The sequence below is a fragment of the Ipomoea nil genome, unplaced genomic scaffold, assembly GCF_001879475.1.
Source record: "Ipomoea nil cultivar Tokyo-kokei standard unplaced genomic scaffold, Asagao_1.1 scaffold3384, whole genome shotgun sequence".
In the NCBI taxonomy this organism is placed as follows: domain Eukaryota; kingdom Viridiplantae; phylum Streptophyta; class Magnoliopsida; order Solanales; family Convolvulaceae; genus Ipomoea; species Ipomoea nil.
The window spans coordinates 1,750,459-1,766,584 of NW_017619812.1; the positions used below are offsets into that span (position 1 = coordinate 1,750,459).

The window sequence follows — 16,126 nt, forward strand, 5'->3', positions numbered from 1 at the left end:
TAAATTCAGGATATGGGCTATGCACCTCATGTGCATGTACTGGACCTTAACAGAAGAAGAACACCAAGATAATAGTTTACTCTTAAAAAACCCCATAGCTGTGTCATTAGAGGAAGCATTGTCCACTGTTACAGTAAACACATTCTTAATTCCCCACTCTAATAAACAACTCTCTAGGGCCTTTGCAATGTACTCCCCCTTATGAGAAGAAACTGGGACAAATGATATAATTTTATTATGAAGCTTCCACTGGTTATCTAAAAAATGTGCAGTAATACACATACAATTGATTCTCTGGACAGAAGTCCATCTATCAGTGCTTAGACTAACCCTTTGAGTGCCCACTCTAAACAATTTCTTAAGGTTTAGCCTCTCATCAAGGAAAATTTGGTAGATGTCCCTAGAAATGGTCCACCTAGAAGGGATAAGAAACACATGACAAGCAACCAGAATAAACCTCTTGAACCCTTGGCCCTCTACAAACCTAAAAGGGAGCTCATCTATGATTATCATCTCACAAAGGGTCCTCCTAATGGCATCTTGATTAAATACCCATGTCCCCAAAACACCATCTGGAGCCTCTGTTCCACCCTCAGAAGTGGACAGAGTGTTGAATGTGAGCAGAAACTGCCTTGTATCCTTTGCATGGGCATTTTTAAGAAAACTCACCATATGATTTCTTAATGATGATGTGCCATGTTTTTTAGTTTCACAAAAATACTGTTTTGCACAGTAAAGGCATTTGCCTTTAATCACTTTATTATCAGCATCTTTGATCTTTTCAAAGTGCTCCCACACTATGGATCTAGAATCTAATTTCTTCCTCTTCTTAACAGCAGGAACATTAGGAGTGGTATTAGGCTGTTGAGCATTTGTCTCAATGCCTGGCCCTGGGGTTTGTACTCCTTGTTCATCCACTGTTGAAGATGGAAGAGGTCCAGTTCCACTTCCACTTATATTTTGATTGCTCTCCATCTATAAGGAATTAAGGATGAGCAAATTGGGTTCACAAAACTTACAAACTTAGGAATCAGTGATTCACATTTCACATAAGCACACATAAGGACATACACTGATACATATTCCATAATCAGAATTCATGATTCATGAACTCATCATTTTATGGAAATGCCCACAAATTAGGGCTGAACACTTCCACAGACCACATTCAACCATCAAGGGATCAAAATTTAACCAATTAACCATTTAACCATATAGCCACACTCAGTAAGTAGTAAGTACTCACTACTCAATACTGACTATTGACATACATAATTACATATAACACATTAATAAATTCATTCCATAATCACGAGTCATGAATCATGAATCATGAACTCATCATTTTATGGAAATGCCCACAAATTAAAGCTTAACACTTTTACAGTTCCACAGTCATCCAACAACTAACATAACCAATTAACCATACAGCCATACTTAGTACTTCCGCAATGGCACCATAAGTGCTTAACAACATACATATAACTGATATAAGTGAATAAGTCATATAACAGATTCATTCCAATTTCCAACAGTCAACCATCAACAATTCAGCATTCAACAAGGACAATTGGACATCATAAATTCATAATATAAATTAAAATTTCAATAGGCTTCCACCACCAACATACATTTTGAAATTACAAATTTAACCCATTACTCGCCGATTCACGGGACTACGGAAAACGAAACTTATGGAAGAAGATTAGATCAGATCATGAGAAGGACTAAAGATCAGATGGGAAGATCAGATGGGAAGGAGTCAAGGAGAAATCGAGAAGAAGCTCAGAGAGAGTCTGAGGTGAGGAGTGGAGGAGAATGGAAATGGCAAAGTGGCAACTGGCAAACCCTAGGTCTAAGAAGGGTTTTATACTAAGCATATACTTCGGATCTCGGACGGGTTCGGTTGGGATAAATCCTAACCCTACCCGTTCGTCCTTTATATATAACCCATTACTCGCCGGTTCGGATATAATCCGAAGTTTTCGGATTCCCTCAACATTCGGTGATTCAGAGATCGGGTCGGGCGGGTTGTTTGGATCCTTCGGGTATTGCACAGCCCTAGTTGGGCTTGAGATGAATTTGGGCTTAATCAAATCATTTGGGCTTAATCAAATCATTTGGGCTAAAAAAAATACATTTGGACTAGATTAAACACACTTGGGCTCAAGAATTAAATCACTTAGGATAGAAAACTGATAAGAGTAATTACGAGCTCGTCTCGAATGGACTGCTGGCTCAAAATTTTAGGAAATAAATCATCGTCTGAATAAAATAATTTTATTTTGAAACTTTATAAAATAAAAATTTGGAATTAATATTTTGGGTTGTCACACCTGCCCCCACCCCCATTATATTGTATTATATATATATATATATATATATATATATATATATATATATATATATATATATATATATATGGAAGGGTTCAGGTGCTGGTATAGCTTCCCGTGCGGTTGTGCAGGTGATTAATGTGTGTGGATTTTGTACTTAGTGTGTGTGAGTATTTTGCTTAATGTGCGTGAGGTTTGTGCTTAATGTGCGTGATGCACATTAATCACCGATGAAGAACACCCTTCAGACTCAACTAATGAACAACTTCCGTGAAGTACTTGAAGAGCTGCTCCAGGAGGATCATAATGTAAAACACAGGAGGGAACGCATTCAGAAACAATCTTCTCTTATTTCAAAACTTACCAGGCAACTCAGTATCCATCCCCTGTTGGAAAAATGAATTTTCATTCACAAATTTTGATGTTTTTGGCGACATTTGTATAGGTTCCTGTGCTTGAAACATTTGATGGGTCTGTGTTTGATGATAATTGAGCTGCTGCTGCCGCCGCCGCCACCAGCTACTCAAATGGTGAAGCAGTTTCCGAGAAAAGTAGATTAAACAATAGTCACATTAAGTACACACTCACGCACATTAAGCACACAACTCACGCACCTTAGTCACAAGACTCATGCACCTTAAGTACAAAACTCACGCATATTAAGCACTACACACTCACACACATTAAGCACATACCTCACGCACCTTAAGCACAAGACTCACGCACATTAATTACAAAACTCACGCACATTAATTATATATATAATTTTAATTATAATATGGATAAATTATAATTTTGATCCCTCCTAATTTTTTAAAAATCTATTATGTATATATTAAATAAACTCGAAAAATATATATTAAAGTTCAAATTCATTAAGTGAAAGTAAATAAATCAAATAATCAAATTTACCATTTGTCTTTATTAATTAGTTGATTTCTTTTGTCAATATTTCAATAATGGAGGGCATTACATATCTAATTTAATTTCATTACTCTTTAAATTTGATATATATATATATATATATATATATATATATATATATATATATATATATGTTTTAGTTTTATTAATTGATTGATTAATTTTTTTTTTTGAATACTATTGACCCTATTATCTTTTCGGAAAATTATGCCCGGCGCCGTTTTTACGTAAAAAAAAAAAAAAAAAAATTCGCGGATGTGGTGTTAACGGCGCGCGTTTGGTCAGATTATGAATTTTCTGTTATGAGATTATGAATGTACTGTAAATTCATAATCTCATAACAGAAAATTCATAATCGCATAAAAGAAAAACATTCATTAAATTATATGAATTTTCTGTTATGAGATTATGAATTTACTGTAAATTCATAATCTCATAACAGAAAATTCATAATCTCATAACAAAAAATTCACAATCTCATAACAGAAAATTCATAATTTCATAACAGAAAATTCATAATTTATGAATGTTGAAGAAGCTTGCGCTACAGAGGAGCAGTCATGGTTTCGGACGGGAATGTGTAGGCACGGGTCCAAAGTGAATGTGCAGGCATGGATTCATAATTTATGAATGTCCGAAATCATTGCTCACCTCAAATTAAAGTGAAACCGCGAAATGTGAAAATGAATAAGAAAAGTCACGCGATTTAAAAAAAAAAAAAAAAAAAAAAAAAAAAAAAAAAAAACCGGTGCACTAACACCGTTGGGACCGTGTTCACCATGGATGGTGAACACGTTTCCATGGCATAACGATTGTTATCTTTTCTCAACCAACTGAAGCCCAACAGTCAATATAGACTCCACTGAGGCTCTAACCTGGAGGCTCTAACCAATGACCTCTTCACTGAGACTCTACCCAATGACCTCTCATCTAGAAGAGTCACTTACTGCTTGATCACAAGGTCTTTGACATTAGTTGATTAATTAATTAATAACTTATTTTGCGTTTTTATTATTTATTTACAGTTTTAGGATGTAAATTTGCTAGGTTAAATGATTAGCTTGAAAATTTACAAAAATTAATAATGATTCTTTATTTCGTGATTTTGGTTTTGGTCTTCATCCCTTAAATTTTGAAATATATATTCAATTAATTAGTAAAATAAATATCAATTTATTATCAAAAAAAGTTGTTGTTGACCAAAAATTGACAACTTCAATTTTTATTTGATAAAAGAGTGACAATGTATATTTAAATAAATGTAAATATTTAAAAAAAAATACAATTTTCGTCCCTAAGTTAAATGGTAATTGTAGAATTCGTCCATAATTATTGGTCGTGCTCACTTTTTGTTCCTATGTTATAATTTACGTTGCAAATTTCATCCTTTTAATAACAGGTTGTGCTCAATCTTCGTCCCTAACCTATACTAACATTGCAAATTTCGTCCCTAATGTTTTGTTAGTAAATGAACAAAATTTGCAACATCAATTATGGAGTATATCTTAAGGACGAAAAGTGAGAACGACCAACAATTAGAGACGAATTCTACAATTACTCTATAACTTAGTGATAAAAATTATAATTTTCCTTACTTTTTACTATTTTATATATATATATATATATATATATATATATATATATATATATATATATATATATATATATATATATATATATTGTTATTTTTGTAAAAATTTGAAATTAATGTTTGATAACCTTAACAATCGTACTCATATAATTATATATTTCATATATTATTGCACATAGTATAAATAAAAATAAGTACCAATAATAATCGACACAATCATGCATGGTATTTATAATGATATTGTATGGTTGGTACTAATGCGTCGACTAACATGATAAATTTCTTCTATAAATTTGACGCCACTGCCACTGCCCGGAGTAGCTAGCTTGGTACTGACTAATAATCAAAATATATAGATAATGACTAATGCAGAATTGATTGTCAAACTCTACTTATCTTATTGAGAAAAATAGAATTTGAGAAAAGTTTTATATAGCTTTTGTTCTACATTGTGTTTGCACTACTAAAAATACCGATTTATTTATGAGTTTGAATTTTGTGGCATCTCGAATCACACGCCAAGAATTAAGGCAACAATGTTATGTGTACTTTTAGTCCATTAATTTGTTTTAACTGATGATGCCTTGTACAATACATGCACTATACATGAAAAATGTCCCAACCAACTAGAAACTTTTATTTTTATAACATGAAAACTATCATGCATGGTAGTGTAACTAGTACCATTATTCCATAAGCAACTTTTTTTCTTTTTGTTGGCTTAATCTTTTAGTTACTTGATCTTAGAGCAGTCAACGTTGGGGTTAAATGCCTCGTTGTGCAATCAGTTCCCTGATGTGCCCTCGGATGCTTTCCTTGTGCCCAAATGCCTCTTTTTCTCCATGATTAACATTCTTTAATTTCATTCTTGCTTGCTCCATTACTTGATCTTTTCTCCCTTCAATCAAAAGTAAACCAATTTAAGCATTATTCTGTTGGAAAAAGACATTCAAAAGAGTGTGATTTAATAGAGAGACTTGTCCCACATTGGTTTCAATTCATAAGAGGAAATATCCCACCTTTTAAATACCACTCCAAATGGGTCCTTTGAAATGTTTTAAAGAGAGAGGAAAGGGGGAGTCTCGCATGCGTCGCCGCCCGGCTCGGATGCGGTGTGGTTCGATATTTTTGCTTTTGAATTAGTCTTTCTTGTCCGAATTTTCCGCTTCTGAAGCGATATTGTGGCCAGGAGAAACGCGAGCTGCGTATGGCTACCTTTGTGCGCAGCTTCTCCTTACTTCTCGCTTATCTTTGTGGATGTAGTGGGGAAGGCAGTTGGTACAAACCCATATAAATACCCTGCCTTCCATACCGCATTCACAAGAATAATTCCTGTGCAAATACGTATACTTAGTGCAAAGCTATACGTGAGTTATTCTGTGTTAGCTGGTCGAAAGCCCCGGAAGACTTGCACGCTCTCCGGCAATAGCTTTTAAGGCAGTGTCTACACACACGTCATAGAAACAAAACAAATAACCTTCTCTTAATATCATACCCATAAACACAACCAAAAACAATCTCTGCACAACATATTCCGCCTTCTTTTACCTAACATTGAGCCAAAAACACAAACATAAATGAGCACAAATATAAAGCTATTTCATGGCGTATCAGTAGGCATTGTAGAAAGTTTATTTCCAAACTACATAAACAACTACTTGTTTCATTATTATTTACAACTTTTCTGCTTTACATTTTGTAATACCATCAATCCATCATACTACTATACCTATTATAATAGTATGTGATACAACGTAACATTCCTAACTTCAAAACCATTATTCCTGACAATTTGAATTTCACTAAGCTAATTCAAGAAACCTCGAGGTACAAATATTACAAATGTTTGCTTATTACATAAAATGTAAGGAGTATAATATTTGGATAGTATACAAGTATTTAGAGGTTTGTAGACTAATTGAAACATATCTCATGATTTGTTTCTACTCCAATCTCCAGGCCACTAGAAACTTTTATTTTTATAACATGAAAACTACCATGCATCGTATGTAGTAACTAGCTAGTAACATTATTCCATAAGCAACTATTTTTTTTCTTCTTTTTGTTAGCATAATCTTTTAGTTACTTGATCTTGGAGCAGTCAACGTTGGGGCTAATCTTGAACGGCATATGGACACCACACTTGCCGGGGAGGCCCATCGCACGGCCGAGTTGCTCTGGGTTAGCACTCCCCGCCGCTGCTTTTGCACACGTGCAAGCTGCTCGCCGGTCCGGCCTGGTCTTGAGACTGGTCACCAGCGATGCCAGCCCGCTACAACATTCTCCGGGCACCTTCCCGCCGTTCATTATATAGTCCACACATGGGTACAAGATAGAGTACATCTCGCCGCATGTGATCACCGCACCAGCACGAGGCATGATGGCCGCGGGTGCCACCGTGCAAAAGAGCAGCAAGAGAGCGAGTTTTTGTTTTCCGGTGATAACCATTGCCTTAATTGATTTTTAGTGCTTAGATCACTAATAATGTTTTGATTGTATGTGAGTATATAGGATGAGCTAATTAAGTATACCTTGCAACCCCAATATATACACACATTGAATGAATTATCGAGAATATAAATTATTATTGTCTTATTGAGACATATGAGATCATGACAAATATTGTGAGGTATTTTTTTTTTTTTTTTTTTGGTTATATGGACTTTGTGTCGACCGTTTTTATACTTCATTGTTTTCGTTTGTCTTTAGAAGATTCAATCGGCTGTCGGAATTATGTTGTCACGTTTGTTATAAGCTGGAAACCTAGTTAAGTTCATCAGTTTAGTTAGTTATTAACGTAAATCTATGCATGGAAATTGGAAAATGGTATTTTATTTGAAGCCAGCCAACTATTTTTGTATTCCAGTTTGATCTTAGCTAGGATAAATTGATCTTAGATTCATCGCAGCACAATGTGATTAATGGATACTAAAACACGGTGATGCTAAAAATAATAATTTTTACATTCTAACGGGTTATAATCTAAAATTATTTCCGAGTAGATATGAGTTCTACGGACAAATTATTTGAAAATATAACTAATAATTAGGTAAATTATACCAAGCGTCAATAGGTTGATTCTTGATTTTGGGTATGGAGCAACTTTAAATCTTCAGGCCAACTAATCAATCTATATTATATTAGAGGTGATTACAATTTAACAAGATGATTAGTCACTGTATCCGACGATGAAAATCCTAGATGCACAAAAGAAAAATTATTATAAACTATATTCAGTTAATTGTCCTGCTTCAATTTATATGATTATACATTTATATGATGATTTTGGTACAATAAAATCATCAAATTGTATTTTATTTTCTGTGATATTTAAGTATGAATTTTGCATTATAAGCATGTGCTTACTTAATTCAATTTAGGAACAGTCAGATGATTGAATTGCATGCGGGGTAAATTATAGTTTTTGAATTCATAAGAAAAACATGATTAATTTGAGCTGAACATAGTTTAGAATAATTGTGATGGCTTAAATTGTGGAATTGCGCTGAACATGAAATATTAGAGAAGAAACAGCAAACCACGTAGCTCATGTGCTAGCACGGGCAACTGGTTCTTCTTCTGATCTTCGGGTTTGGGTTGTTAACCCACCGAGTTGTATTTCGCGTTTCTTTGATGGTTTAATATAAACAATGGTTCTCAAAAAGAGAAGAAACAGCAACAAGAAATTGAGGAATTGCGTGCACAACATATTGCTAGTGGAGAGGCTAAAGATCATATAGTGCTAACTTTCAGCCACTGGGTCAATAGGTCTTCCATCTGGATGGAAAACCCGGAGAAGAAGGATATTACCATTCACAAATAAACACCATTGTGGCCGGTGAACATTTGCTCGTTAAAGGATAACGATACTTTTTTCTCATATTCTATTATAATTTATGGTTTAATGAGATATACCTTGTCTTGTTGCATTTTGAGTATCGTACATGCTACGTACTCCTTATTTATAATGTATGTGCGTGCATGACTCAAATGAGTTTAGTTTTGAGACCGGAAATTAAAGACAAATATAATGCATAATCCTAAGTGTTTGTATCATGTGCGCCATTTCCTTCCTATGAAATATCTTGCTCTATTATTCCCAGCGAAACCAAATTGAAAATTTTGTTTCTTCTTATTGTACTAAGCTGAGCATAAACATTTTCTTAACTTAGATAACTCATAAATGAGAATTTGTTGTATTCTTGTTGTTAGCAATTAGTTATTCGCTATAAGTCATAGATGTTGAGATTTATCTCACATCTTATAAATAAATAGCTACAACCTGAAGTGAGCTTTTAAAAACTTTTGATAAGAGCACAGTGTATGATAACTAATTCTTGGGTTTCATAACACAAAATAGTGACATGACTTTTGAAAGTTGGTTTTAGTGGTGATGGAAAAATAAGAGTATCGTCCTCAAGGAATGGCTTAAAAGGAATTTAAGTAATAAGGGGTTAAGAACCCGTTCATATAGTGTTTGAAAGCTAACGAATAGATATTTGAGTATTGCATGTTCAAATAATCAATAATGATAACAAGTAAATGAATTAAAAGACAATAGATAAAAGAGAGATTTGAACCAAACAACGAGTCCCTTAGTTGTTTCAAAAAACTTGTTGATGGCGGGAATTGATGCTACCCAATCCTGCCCGTCCCAATGAGTTCAATTTGCTGGAACTTCCGTGGACTTGGTGACCCACAGACAGTTCGTGAAGTTTTGGCCTTAGAAATGAAGGTCAAGCCGATGTTCATATTTTTAATGGAAACTAAGGTGCGTCGTGATCCTGCAGAAAGATTGAGAATGAAACTTAATTTTGATGGGCTCTTCTATGTGGATGTAGGTGGTCTGGGAGGTGGTTTAGCATTATTTTGGCGCGAAATGGGAGTTGCAAGTCTTATAAGCTATTCCAAAAATCACATTGATGTCCATGTGCCGCTGCCTGGCAGCGACCCATGGAAATTAACATGCTTTTATGGATTCCCGGAAAGAAGCCGCCGTCAACAATCTTGGGACCTATTGAGATCTCTTCAATCTAAATCTGATTTGCCGTGGCAAGTGGCCGATGATTTTAATGATATTGCAACCCCCAATGAGAAGCGTGGTCAGCACCCCCAACCTACGTCACTTATTAGTGGGTTTAATTATATGTTAGAGGATTGTGGCTTTATTGATCTTGGTATGACAGGATGAAAATTTACATGGGAATGCGGTAGAGGAACGGAGAATTGGGTTGAAGAACGACTAGATAGAGCTGTTGCCGGGGCTGATTGGTGTAGTTTGTTTCCTCAAGTTACCATTTTTAATAAAGATGTCATCACGTATGACCATTCGGCTATACACATCGAAATCAAAGGACCAAGTATTGCGAGACAGCGTCGCAAGTTCATGTTTGAAAATGCATGGTTGAAAGAAACAGGGTGCAAAGATATTGTATTGGGAGCGTGGAATGCATCTGTTGGTGATATTGTTCCTTCCCGTCTAAATATTTGTGGGGCTTCTCTTAAGAGTTGGGGTGGTAGCTTCACAAAAAGGACCGAAAAGGAGATTGCTCATCTTCAATCACGACTGAATGATTTGAGGGAAAAGTGTGATGCAAACTCTCTTAATTTATTCCGTGATGTTTATGGTAGATTGCATGAGCTTTACGACCAACTAAATATTTTCTGGCGTCAAAGGGCAAAAACATACTGGTTAATGAAAGGGGATAGTAACACAAGGTTTTTTCATCTATATGCTACGGCTCGAAAAAGGAAAAATACGATTGTAAAACTTAAAGATGAAGCCAGACAATGAATCGGAGGTTCTGATTTGTTGCAGTTGGCTAAGAGATACTTTTCTTCTATTTTCACAGCTAAAGGGGTCTGCATGGATAATATGCTACGTGACTTTGTTCCTAAAATATCTGTTGCGGATAACAACAATCTCCTATGGCCTTTTATTGTTGGTGACGTTAAGGATGCATTATTCAGTATGGACCCGGATAAATCACCGGGTCCTGATGGTTTTAGTCCAGCATTCTTCCAATATTTTTGGAGTGAAATTGGTGATGATGTGGCCCGGTTTATTATTGATTGTACGAAAGGGAGTCAGTTTCCAGAAGGGATGAACGATGCAATAATCACTTTAATTCTTAAGAGGACAGTGCCTACTACTATGGGTGAGTTGCGTCCAATCGCACTATGCAACGTTATTTATAAGATCCTTTCAAAAATGTTGGCAAATAGACTAAAGGAGATTCTAGAGAAAATTATATCACCATCTCAGAGTGTTTTTTTATCGGGAAGTCTTATTACCGATAATGTGTTTGTTGCCTCGGAGGTTATTCACTATTTGAATCGCAAGAGAGGAGGTAGAGATGGATGGTGCGCTCTCAAGTTGGACATTGCTAAAGCGTATGACTAGACGGAGTGGCCCTTTTTGGAAGAAATGATGACAAGAATGGGTTTTGACCAACAGTGAATCGATCTCATTCTCTGGTGTGTTACCACGGTTAGATACAGAGTTAGTGTTAATGGTGAACTATCCGACTTTATTGTTCCATCCTGTGGTCTAAGACAAGGGGATCCCTTGTCCCCATACTTGTTCATTTTATGCGCAGAAGGCCTATCCCATTTATTATCCAGCGCAATGCAGCGTGGTGTTATTTCGCCATATATTGTAGTAAGAAGGGCACCCAGAATTTCACATTTGTTTTTCGTTGACAACAGTCTTCTCTGCTTTAAAGCTACGGTGGCGGAGACAAATGCAATAAAGAGCTGCTTAACGTGTTACGAGCGTATTTCGTGCCAAGTAGTAAATTATGGTAAATCTTGTATTATTTACAGCAAGAATACTGAAACGGTAAGAAGAAATGATGTAGTGGTTGTTTCTAATGTTGAGCAGGCTGGTAATATCTGGAAATATCTTGGTTTGCCAATTGGGATAAGACGCAATAAAAGAGAGGTGTTTTCCATCATTGAAACTAAGCTGAATCAACACTTAGGAGGATGGCGTAAGAAGATTCTTTCTCGTGCTGGGAAAGAAGTTCTTCTTAAAAGCGTTGCCCAAGCGCTACCAACCTATACTATGAGCATATACTTTTTACCCGGTTACTTTATGTGAGTGGTTAGAGAGAACCATGAACAAGTTCTGGTGGGAAGCCAGTGGCAGGCGCGAAGGGGGTATAAGGTGGATGTCTTGGAGTCGCATGTGCGAGCGAAAGATGAACGGCGGGCTGGGTTTCAAGAAGTTAAGCAGATTCAATGTAGCGCGACTTGCCAAACAGGGCTGGCGCTTTCTTACCAATCCTCATTCCCTGGTTGCTCGATTGTTCAAAGTGCGTCAAATAGAAACTTAACTTGCTTGCACATGAAATATTGTGTGTGTGATGGTAAAACCTAATGTGCGTTATAATTATACACTAATAAAACTGAAAGTAGTCTGAATAAAATTAAACAAAAACATCATAGAATGAAGAACACACCTTCACTCCTTCAAGCGGCATATGTTGGACTTCAGTGTGTCTTTGACCTTTAACAGTAGGAAAAGGTGGTAATGCTCGTTGATCACTACATGTCAATCCTTCCATTTCTTGTTGATCATTACAATCTAATTCTTCTGAATCTGTTTGAGAGGGCACAAACTGGGGATTACGTCTATGAATTCTGCCTCGTCCAAAAGTTCCAGACTTAAACTCTTCTATCTCTCGGTCTTATATTACAGGCTAATACTTGGTATCAGAGTCCAATACTTTAAGATTATACAAAAATTTCCTAGAAACGTAATGGGCTCTGATGTCAATTATTGTTAAAGTATGCCTCCTTAGAGGTTAGTAGAGAAAAATGGGCTCCAAGCAACACGTAGACTATAATCTCTTTATTATCGGGTGACATAGAGATTCGAACCCATAACCTTTGACATGACTCTGATACCAAATTGAAGCATGTGCTCTATCTCAACTAAAAACCTAAGCTGATAGTTGAATTGCACATTTATGTTTATATATATTATATGCTCAGCAATGAAAACTATTAAAATATTTTACAAAATTAAATCAGTTATAGTGTTTTAAGTGACTATTAGTACGTTTCTTGATGAAGGTGAAATTCCAAAGGAAAAATCCTGCTCTAGTAGTTTTACAAATACTAATTCTGGCGAAAGTTCTTCAAAGGAGAATAGTTCTGGAAGTTTAGAGGAAAACCCAATCCTAGTAGTGCTGGTGAAAGTTCAAAGGAAAATAGTTCTGGAAGTTCACCGAGGAGAGAAATTCAGTTGTAGTAGTTCTTTGAAGGAAGGTATCTCATCTAGTGACCACTCCAGCTGTTAGGGGCTGTCTGGCTGGGGTGAGACTCATCACTATCGTTTGGCTTTGATACCAAGTATTGGGCTCTGATACCAAGTATTGAGCTTTGATGCCAAGTGTTGAGAGAGGAGAAATGTTAAGGAAGGATAAAGCCTCCGCAGAGGTGAGGTAACGATCCTTTGATTTGTTTAGCTTCACAATTTCAATATATTCAAAGATGTCTTACTTACGGATGAGCAATCTAAACAAATGCCACAAGGCTCTGATACCAACTGTAACACCCTCAAATTCTAATTACAGAAAACTAGAGAGTAAAGGAAAATATTTCTCAAAAATGCGGAAGCTAAACCGTCAGCACGGGGTGTTATGCCACATTTGGGCCAACCAAAACACAAATGCTAATGCTACAAGTTTCTATCTACAATCCAATTACAAGGTATATTAATCCAACAATGAAAAACATCAAAAGGTCTATCTAATACAAAATTAAATCTGTTATAGTGTTTTAAGCAAATATTATCTTTTAATTTAATTAATATAAGACTAATGGTATATATAAATTTAAAAAAATAATCACTTCCCGTGGCAGGCGCGAAGGGGGTATAAGGTGGATGTCTTGGAGTCGCATGTGCGAGCGAAAGATGAACGGCGGGCTGGGTTTCAAGAAGTTAAGCAGATTCAATGTAGCGCGACTTGTCAAACAGGGCTGGCGCTTTCTTACGAATCCTCATTCCCTGGTTGCTCGATTGTTCAAAGTGATAGATTTCCTACAGTCTGATTTTATGAACGCTAAACTCGGACCGAATCCTAGTTACTGTGGCGTTCTATCCTTGCAGGACAGGAAGTTTTCCAGTGCGGTTACTTTAAAAGGATAGGGAATGGAGCTGATATGAATGTTTGGAATCAGCCATGGTTACCAAATGATGAGAACTCATTCATCCAAACCCCTATCCAGAATCACGGTGAGAATATGAATGTCAATGATCTGATTCTAAATGATACACATGACTATAACGTGGAGTTGCTCAACAGTTTGTTTGACAACCGTGATGTTGAACTCATTATGAAGATTCCGGTTTCTTGCAACTTTGAAGATCATTGGTGTTGGAAGGGAGACCTACGTGGTTTATACTTTGTCAGTCGAGGATATCGTCTTTTGTCCGGGGAAGTCGCTGGAGGAAATCGTAATGGAGCATGGCAGGCCATATGGCGATTGAAAATCCCTCCAAATATTCGGAATTTCTTGTGGCGATATCTTCATGGTGTTGTACCTACGTTAGTAGGGTTACCTAAACGTCGGGTGGAGGTAGATACTGTTTGTCCTCTCTGTCGACAATATCCGGAGTCCTTGAAACATATCATGTATGAATGTTCGCCGTGTTATTAATCTCTGGCAGAATATGTTGAATTGTCCCTTACCAGGTGTCGATGAAGAATTTGGTTGTTGGCTCTCAAATCGTCTGTTGGATAGTGACAAGTCGATGGTGATTCAATGTGCCGCCAGAATTTGATGTATTTGGTGTGAAAGAAATGCAATAGTGTGGAATCATAAGCCTTAGCATTCATCAGTTATCCTCATGGAAGTGTACAGGCTCCTTAATGAATGGCACGATCTAGATGAGACAGTGGCGCCCAGTGATACTCAACATATGGCTACTCCAGAAGTTATGACTATTATTCCAAACGATGGAGTTGCGGTGTACGTGGATGCTACGGTATTTCCGGCCTCTGGCCATGCCAGCTATGGAATTATCATTCATGACTGCATGGGTAATTATGTTGAAGCCAAGAATTGTAATTTATATTGTAATTAAATTAAATATGTGTGTGTGTGTGTGTGTGTAAATTAAATAGGTTCTCGTGCGAGTGAGGGCTTCAGGTGCGGTTGTGCGGTTTAATCTGAGCCATCCATCTCGCTTTAATCAACGTCCAGGATTATCAAAGTTTAAAAAAAAAACGCAGTGGCAATTTTATAATTTTTTCATCTAGGTCAAAATTAAGGTGAGCAGATCTGTGATTAATGTGCGTGAATTTTGTGCTTAATGTGCGTGTGTTTTGTGTTTAATGTGCGTGAGGTTTGTGCTTAATGTGCGTGGGGATGTGCTTAACGTGAATAGTTGTTAAAAGTTAAAGTCTGTGAGTGAATACTTAAAGTGCGTGAGTTTTGTGCTTAATGTGCGTGGGTTTTGTACTTAATGTGCGTGAGTTTTGTACTTGGTTGTTGAAACTTAAAGTCTGTGAGTTAATATTTAAAGTGCGTGGGTTTTGTACTTAATGTGCGTGAGGTTGTGCTTAATGTGTGTGGGTTTTGTACTTAAAGTGCGTGAGTTTGTGATTAAGATCTAACACTTAAGGTGCACCAAGCCTCCGACTTGCCCTGGGCTTTGGCAAAATCCTCCAGCAAAGCTGCGCTACTCCTAAGCAAGATAAAAGGAGAAATCCAAATTCAAGGTATAGAGTTGATGAGTTGAACGAGTCTCCTCCTCGCCTTCCTGGTATTCGCACACTGGGCTTTGGCAAGCGTTTTTTTTTTTTAATTTTCATTGATTTGAGTCGTTGATCTAAATTTGATCAACTGCTCAGATTTAACCGTACAACCGCACGGGAAGCTATACCCGCACCTGAACCCTTCCCTATATATATATATATATATATATATATATATATATATATATATATATATATATATATATATATAATTAGGTTCTGGTGCGGTTAGGGTGTCCAGGTGCAGTTGTGCAGTTTAATCTGGGTCATTCATCTCGCTTAAACCAACGTTCAAGATTACCAAAATTTAAAAAAAAAAAACGCGGTGGCAATTTTGTAAGTTTTGCATCTAGGTCAAAATTAAGGTGAGCGATTCTGTGATTAATGTGCGTGAGTTTTGTATATAAGATGCGTGAGTCTTGTGCGTAAGGTGCGTTAGTTTTGTACTTAATGTGCGTGAGGTTGTTCTTAATGTGAGTAGTTGTTAAAACTTAAAGTGTGGGCTT

The 16,126-nt window shown here is 36.4% G+C and overlaps 2 protein-coding genes across 2 annotated transcripts; one reads left to right on the plus strand and one right to left on the minus strand.

Moving 5' to 3' along the window:
- Positions 1-6,933: 6,933 nt before the first annotated feature.
- On the minus strand, positions 6,934-7,299 carry LOC109170986 (non-specific lipid-transfer protein 1-like). The gene has a single exon (XM_019320119.1). It carries the CDS (start codon positions 7,297-7,299, stop codon positions 6,934-6,936), a length of 366 nt encoding a protein of 121 aa, XP_019175664.1.
- Positions 7,300-9,508: 2,209 nt separating this feature from the next.
- Positions 9,509-14,947, plus strand: LOC109170987. The gene is made up of 8 exons (XM_019320120.1): positions 9,509-10,028; positions 10,161-10,559; positions 10,704-11,244; positions 11,347-11,939; positions 12,931-13,125; positions 13,970-14,448; positions 14,556-14,617; positions 14,725-14,947. The coding sequence occupies exons 1-8, from the start codon at positions 9,509-9,511 to the stop codon at positions 14,945-14,947; spliced, it is 3,012 nt and encodes a 1,003-aa protein (XP_019175665.1).
- The last annotated feature ends 1,179 nt before the right edge of the window (positions 14,948-16,126 follow it).